The following is an 8,423-nucleotide window of genomic DNA, read 5'->3' on the forward strand; positions in this document are numbered from 1 at the left end:
AGGAAGATGGATGCGTGTGATGGCCATTTCCGTAGCACGTGCTGTGTTGTATGGTATGGTATTTAATATTAATACATATACATTATGATTATCAGGATTCAGGATCAGGAAAACAGAAACTTAGACTGGGACTGCATGCAATTTGAACAATCTGCACCTTTATCTGTATCAGCTTATAGTCATGTATATATTGCAGTGGCTAGGGTCTAGGGACCAAGCAAGTAGCAAGACCAAGAGTGACAAGCTAGGTCATGAATGACATGACCCCATCTAGCTACTACAAATAACTACGTCTGGACTCTGGAGTCACATTCCTAAGAGTTGAAAACTACAGAGAAGACATCAATACTAGCTTATTACATGAAACTCTGTGCACAAGATTGAAAGAACTAACATATATTATTGCTTACATACACAATTTGATAAAATAATTAATAAATCACAAGTATACAAAATGTAGGGTGTCATGGAATGGTCATTTTTTATATTGGGCTTCGGACTGCACTTGGAAAGGGATGGATAAGGAAATCAAGAGCTATCAAGCGGGGTGGAACTTAATTACCCACTATCATGCGTGCTGTCACAGGCCCTGGAAATATAAATATATGTGCATAAAGTAAATTCGTCTAATTACACATTTTCATTATTTATCAGAGTAGTAGTTGTTGTTTATGGTAGAGGCCTAGATCAAATAAGCCGGTACATAAAAGATCAAGACTTATTACCAACTACCAATCAAAGAATGTTTTCAGCTGGTGTGCCCATAATGTTACCATATCATACACTTGAATTGGTACACAGCTTAGTCCTTTGCATTAATATAAGATAGGAAATGATATTATTGTTACAGAAAAGAAAGTAATATATTGCTTTCGATAAAAACTGAAAAAGAAGACTACCAGAACGCACGAGCCATGGTACTTGCCACTTGCCACAGGTACATAACTACATATCGCCTCACGTGAAATGCCGCACCTCTTATCTCACTCACGCATGTTCTCATTACGCTTCAAATCGCGCTTTGTCCCAACTTTTTTTCCCCTCCCCTGCCTTAAATTATCAGCTGATTAAGATTTAAACCATCTTCAAAAGTATAAAAAATTAAATGAAAAATATTATTGAACCACGAAAGGAATATAAAACACACAAATTGGATGCACAGGAACAAGATCACTTTTAGGAACTTAAAAAGAAGAAAATACTAAATGAGAAAGTGTAGGGTAGATAGCGGTAGAGTAGGTCTGATAATTTAATATTTGTACGTATACCTCCAGTTAGAGAGGTTTTGGAGCAGTTTTGAATTTTGATTCTTTCCTTGCAGTATATGGTGCGAACAAGTCAAATATTTGACCGTAGCTTTCAATAATTACTTGTCCTCAATCAATTATATCCGTACGGGAAATAAAAACAAAAAAACTTTAATAACAAATGATTATTCACGTCAAGATACTGTAAAGCTGATAATTCAACATTATCAGATAATTTAATATATTTATCTAAATTAAATTATTATTTTTGTACAAAATTATTTTTTAAATGCAAGAAGAGACCAGAGAAGAGTGTGGGTATAAAAGAGTGATGTGGCAATGCAAGGGAAAAAGGTTGAGCTTCTCACTCGCACATACACTTAAAACTTTTCTTTTCTCTTGAGAAATTTTTCTGCATGCATGGAGGCTTTTGATTTCAGCAATTCGAAAGAAGAGAAAGGCAGCGCCATGTCTGGCCATATCTTCTCCGGCATTGCCAAGACGCTTCGCATTCTGGAACTCTGCATCGCTCTCTTCCTACTCTCCTGGATCCTCACGCGCCTCCCTCTCGCCATCCGCCTCTCCGCCAACTGCCTCCGCAGCCCTCTCTTTGTCTTCGCTCTCTTCAACGCTATCATTGCCGCCCTCCTCGCCCAGTCCGCCCGACTCTCCGCCTCCGATCACCGCACCTCCCACTCCGAACCTCAGGCAGAGCACCGGCACAATCAACTAATAACGGATCGAGCTGTAACGGACACGTGTACGGACAATGGTTCATGTGCCGCGGCGGATTCAGGTTCCAATTTCAGTTCCCAGAGAGTTTTCCGGCGGATTCGATCGGAGAAGTTTGAGGAGGATGAGGGAAGGACGACGGAGAGGAAGAAACTGCGGCGATCGGAGACGGAAACGGAGACGGCGAAGGCGGTTGAAAGTTCGTATCCGCAGCATGATAAGCTGAGCAACGAGGAGTTCCGGCAAACCATAGAGGCGTTCATTGCGAGGCAAATGAGCCTTCTCCGGGAAGAGTCGTTGGCCATTGTTGTTAAAACCTCAGAGTAAATCAACAATATTAGTAACTACTAAGTATTTCATTATGATTAATTAGTGACATTAAGCATGAAAATAAAATTAAAATTACACTTTAATCAACAATCTTTCAGGTTTATGGTATCACTTAGAAATGTTACAGCCTTAACTTACCGCTCTATTAAAATTACACTGAATATCAATAAGACGGATTTGCCTTTACCAAATTATTTTCTTCACCTAATTTCAGTTTGTAAGTAATTTGATGTGTTGAGGAATTCATTACTCTCAGGAAAAAGTTTAAAAAAAGGCGCAATGAGTTTCAATGTTTTGGGTTTCTATGGCTGCAAATGACGCTTATACGGAATCACGGAACAGAACCAACCATTGTGGCTGGCTGAATGAATATATTCCGATTTAGAGTATTATGTGATTTACTTGGAGCAGTTTATTACGGACTTGGAAAGAATTGGAATCAATGTATTGGGGATATGTCCCACTTTACTCTGCAGCTTAATTAATAATTATCATACTACGAATAGGAGGGAAAAGAATATTTGATTAGGGTGGAATTTGATTGCCTATTATCGTGATAATAAATAAAAGTAGAATAAAGCTAGGGAATCAAAAGCATATTAGCCAAAATCCAGCTAAATACCTTTGGATGAATTCAAAATTTTTACGAGTTAATATATATGGATGTTTCTTCTACTAAGTATTAGAATGTTTCTTTTTCATATTAAATGGATGTTCTTTTATATATTTTTCGAATTTGTGATTGTTAGAAGTGGATAGATTAATGTGAGAAAAAAGAGGAAGGTTTTTATAGGTTTTAATTAGGTTTACTTAATTAATTTAAAATTTTTTAAATTTTGAATTTAAAAAATTTAAAATTAATTAATTATTGATATAAATTAATATAGTTTTGTTTAGTTTTTGGCTTATAAGCTTTTGGTTCCTTATACTTTTCCATAAAAGTAAGGAGGAATTGTATTCCGGATCCAACGAATGACTGATGCTCGGATCTGGTCTAAGTTGTATCTGGATAACATGTTTGGCAAGGCAATATATTTTGTAATTTTTAGTCATTAATTAATTATTATTAGTATTTTTAGTAATATGAAAATACATTTAATAATATGAAATTATACATTCTTTTTCTACTAGTTAAATACTAACTAAATTTTAATAAAAATATTAATTTTTTAGACTTTTTCTTTAGTTAATAATTACTCAACACAAATATCAAATTATCTTCGACATATAAATTTTATTAATTTATGTATGTAAATTCTAATAAATATGAATACAAATTATATTAATTTATATGTATAAATTTTAATAAATATAAATATAAATTAAACGTAAATTACTATAAATATAGATATACATTAGTCATATAAATAATAATAAAATTTATTAACCATATAATAATTGACAATTCACACTAAGATTGAACTTTAATAAAGTTTGGTAACGATTTCCTTTAGGACACTTCCAATTATATTATAATTATTCTAGTTAAATAATCACTTTAATATAAACATTATTATTTTTATTTCTTGGATAAATTAAAATTTCTCTCTTTCATTTTTTATGTTTTGCAAAAGATTTTTTTTCCTTTCATTTTTATCTTTTCATAACAAAGATTACTCAAATTTTTTTTTTTGTGGATTTTGATGCCCTACAGCACTGTTCTCTTCCATTAAAATTCACAAATTTCATGAAAATGGTCGATGATATGTTTTATTTTTTGGGTGTGTCGTGGATAATATGGTTAAAGTCCAGGCCTGAAGAATATACCCGACGATATTGTAGGCCTTTACAGTTTTTGGTCTTGAAGGCCTTCAAGCTATGAAAACCTTTAGTGTGGTACTATATAGAAACTAAAGAGTAATTTGTGTGTAGCAACAAGTTGGGCTCACAGTCTAAAAGAAAAGTAAGTTGGGCGATAAGTATCCAAAAAATATCTAAGAATAAAAAACAGATAACTAAAAAAAAAAAGTGAAAAAGTATCATTTTTCTTTGAATAAATGCTAAGTCAGGTCCTAATTATTTGAACCACGGACAAAACGCCCGTTGACGATAAGAAATTGGCCCACCAAACCCTAACCACACACAAAACCGTTTACACTGGACCCTACAACCGGATGGGAGAAGGTAGAGCGATGATATGAGATATGTCAGTTTATCCGCCACGTGGATATTGTCTTCCTCCAAATTGAGACCAATTGACCCCTCTCAATTTCAGAAACGCTATCGTGAAGGTTGTTTTGAATTTCCATAAAATCCCCCATTCTCCTTTGTCATTTACGCTTTACTCTAACCCAGACAAACCCTTCATCTTCATTCCCTCCAAAAACTATACCTAACTGCGAGTTAAGGCATGTACTTATAAGCTTCCAGGGACAACGAGTTTGTGACGACGGTACTGCATTGCAAAAGTAGTCGAGCATGGTGAGTGGCACTTTTGTTCTTTTTCCTTTTTCTTCATGTTTTACTTAGCGTGAGTGAAGAACATCAAATAGGTCGTACTCTGTAATAGGATGCTATGATGAAAAATTTGTACTGGTTGAGAAATCAGTTTCGTTATGGTTAAATTTTCTGTAATTATTTATCTACAAATTAAGGCAAAGTAAGGCATGTTCAAAGTTTAAACTTGTTTTAGTCAAGTATATTTGTTCAGAAAAATCACAATTTTTTTATCCTTATTGCGTTTAAATTTTTTGGATTGAAGTTTCAAAATTTATGTTAGTCAATGTTTTGAAGTGTATATAATGTCATTTTTTAACGTGATGCAGATGTCTGTTTTTGTTGTGTTTGTGTTTTATCATGGTGGCAAATTTATTAGAGATGGAAGTGAAATTTTACATTACAGAGATGGGAAGGTAACAAGATTTTCTCCCATGGATGTAGATCTTGTAAATAAGAAAGACTTGAAAGAACTGCTTAAGAGTTTAGGGTATTTGGAGTACAAAACAATGTATTGGTTGGACTGTAATTGCTCTAACATAGAGCTTAGATTGCACATTCTGAAAGATGACAAGGAGATTAACAACACGTGTGACTGCATCCTTAACAATGATCACCCAAAGGAGTTTTATGTATTTTTTGAGCATTCTTTTAATGAAAAATCTGTGATCGTAGAACATTTGATTGTAAAGACAGATCCTTCTTCTTCTTCACATGATAGTTATAAAAGTGCAGAAGATGAAGCATACAAGCCACCTCCACCTGATTATGAGAGTGAGAGCAGTGATTCAGAATCATCAAAAGAGACTAAAAAGGAGAAAATAAAGTTATTACACCAAAGAAGTCATCTAAAAAATTCTCAAAGAAGTATGCTAGAAAGAGGGAAAAGGGACATGTTTTAAGAAAGGTTATGGAGAGTAGAGCAGGGACAAATGGGTCAGCTGCAAAGAATTCATGGAATAATGGTTCAAGACTTAGTGGGTCAGGTGCAAGTGGAGTCGGACCCAATGCAGGAGTTGGGCGTCATGCTCTAGTGGTGACTTTAAAGTAGCTTTAAAGGATGTTTTTGTGTGGGAAGGCATGGACTGCATGTACATAAAAAATGAAAAAGAGAGGGTCAGAGTTAAATGTGCAAAAGAGACATATCCTTGGTTGATATACGTAGCTAAAAATTCTACTACATTATTATTTGAGGTTAAGACATTCAATGAAGAGCATACTTGTGGGAGGGATTATGGGAATAATTTGGCTGACAGGGTGTGGGAGACTGACAAGTTGGTTAAACGCCTAGTAACTCAACCCAGTTTGACTCCAAGAGAAGCCATGGAACATTTGAAGCAAGATTTGATTGTTCAAGTATATCCTAAAATGATAAATAGGGCTCTTAAGGCTGCTAGGGAGACGGTACTTGGTAATGAGAAGGCCCAGTATGAAAAGTTGAAGAATTATATGCTAGAGCTGCATCGGAGTAATCCTGGAAGCACTACCAATATGGAGGTTGTTCCCTTTCCACATTCTCTACCCTTGTTTGAGAGAATTTATATATGTCTAGAGGCATATAAGACTGGGTTCAAAGCCGGTTGTAAGCCATTGATAGGGCTAGATGGCTGTTTTTTGAAGGGTTATTATGGTGGTAAACTCTTGTGTGCAGTTGCACAAGACGCCAATAATCACTCTTTTGAAATTGCATATGCAGTAGCCAGAACTAAAAATACACAGAAAATTGGATGTGGTTTCTCACTCTCCTTGAAGAAGATTTAGGTGATGACAAGAAATATGGATGAAACTTTATATCTGACAACAAAAGGTAATAAAATATTTGTATATTTTCTTAAGTTGAATATTCTTAAGTTGAATTGTTAAGCTGCTTTTTGCATTTTCTTAAGTTGCTTTCTGTTATTATTTATTAATAGTAGATGTAAGTTCAATTGTTGTAAATTAATTAAAATAGGAGTATATAAGGAGTATGTATAGAGTACATATGGTGTTTTCATTTAATAAAAAAAAAAAACTATGAACCAACATGATGAATGTGATTTGTGTAACAACTTAGACCATCCTCTAGCACGATATTGTCTGCTTTGGTACACAAGGCCTCATGCTTTTGCCTTTAACGATAGGAATGATAGCCGAAACCCCCCACACTCACTCGTCAAAACGCGTCATGCTAGGGAGAGGTATCCACACCCTTATAAGGCATGCTTCGTTCCCCTCCCCAACCGATGTGGGACCTTACAATCCACCCCCTTAAGGAAACCTAGCACCCTCGCTGGCATATCAATCCGGACTCCGACTCTGATACAATCTGTAACAGCCCAAACCACCCGCTAGCACGATATTGTCCGCTTTGGCACACAAGATCTCATGGTTTTGTTTTTGACGATAAGGATGATAGCCGAAGCCCCACACACTCACTCGTCAAAACGCGTCATGCTAGGGAGAGGTATCCACACCCTTATAAAGCATACTTCGTTCCCCTCTCCAATCGATGTGGGACCTTACAATTTGATCTATAAATACTGTTGGTATATTTGTTTATCTACATAAGCTCTTATAAATTAAATAGAACATATTGTTAACCAACATGTTGAATGTGATTAATTGTAAGTCTATGTATTACTTGCAGGGTCTTGTTCGTGCCATGAAAGATGTGATGTCAAATGCACACCATTGACATTGTGTGCTGCATATTTGGAAGAATTTCAGACAAAGATTTAAGGATAAACAAACTGAAGAACTTGTGTGGTAAGTCTCAAGGTGCACAACACATAGTCAATTCAAGGATGCCATGGAGAAACTAAAGAGTGTAAACACTGGTGCATGAGAATATATGAATGGTATTGATCCTGGTGCGTGGTGCAGGGCTTTTTTCAGTCACTTTCCAAAAAATGATAGAACCACAAATAACATGTGTGAAGTATGGAATGCAACGATTGTTGATGCTAGAGAGAAGCCAATATTAACAAGGTTAGAGGAGATTAGATGCACAATCATAAAAAAGATGGCTAACCATAAACGAATCTTTAGTTCATATACTGAAAAATTGACACCAGCTCAACAGAAGAGGGTAGACAAGTTTATCAAGCCTGGAAGTCACAAATCGACAGCTCAGTGGTCTGGAGATAATAACAGAATCTTATTTGAAATCACAAGAGAAAAACAGAAACTGGAAGTGAATCTACAACAGCATACTTGCACCTGCAACATGTGGCAGCTTTCAGGTAAGGGTTGTGTATGTTTTAATAATACAAAATTTATTAGTGGACACTTAGATAATGGATTGTATTTGGAATAAGAGAAATCAATGTATTATTATTGTTCTATCTAGGTATGCCATGTGTGTATGCTGTTGCTGCCATATCTAAACTTAGGGTCAAAACTGCTGAGGACTTTGTTAGTTCACTACTAACAATGGATGCTGTTAGGGCCACTTATAATGTGTGTGTGAAACCAGTAAACAGTGAAGAGTTTTGGAAAGAAACAAGTCAACCAAAGCCTGATCCACCTAGAATAACAAGACCAGCTGGACGTCCGAAAAAACGAAGGTCAGATGCAGCTCCCCCACCACCACAACCTAATGGTGACAAGGTTAGGAGTATTTTTCAAGTTACGTGTAACAAATGCGGGAAAAAGGGGGCATTATTGCAAGACTTGCAAGGGAGCACCTTCAAGACCTAA

At 35.7% G+C, this 8,423-nt stretch overlaps 2 protein-coding genes across 2 annotated transcripts; both read left to right on the forward strand.

Moving 5' to 3' along the window:
- Nucleotides 1–1,550: 1,550 nt before the first annotated feature.
- LOC112800745 (uncharacterized) lies at nt 1,551–2,500 on the forward strand. Its single transcript, XM_025843130.3, has one exon. It carries the CDS (start codon nt 1,668–1,670, stop codon nt 2,304–2,306), a length of 639 nt encoding a protein of 212 aa, XP_025698915.1. The 5' UTR covers nt 1,551–1,667; the 3' UTR covers nt 2,307–2,500.
- Nucleotides 2,501–7,653: 5,153 nt separating this feature from the next.
- LOC112803260 (uncharacterized) lies at nt 7,654–8,423 on the forward strand. Its single transcript, XM_025846769.1, has 2 exons — nt 7,654–7,966; nt 8,074–8,423. The coding sequence occupies exons 1-2, from the start codon at nt 7,654–7,656 to the stop codon at nt 8,421–8,423; spliced, it is 663 nt and encodes a 220-aa protein (XP_025702554.1).

The sequence above is a fragment of the Arachis hypogaea genome, chromosome 5, assembly GCF_003086295.3.
Source record: "Arachis hypogaea cultivar Tifrunner chromosome 5, arahy.Tifrunner.gnm2.J5K5, whole genome shotgun sequence".
Lineage (NCBI taxonomy): Eukaryota > Viridiplantae > Streptophyta > Magnoliopsida > Fabales > Fabaceae > Arachis > Arachis hypogaea.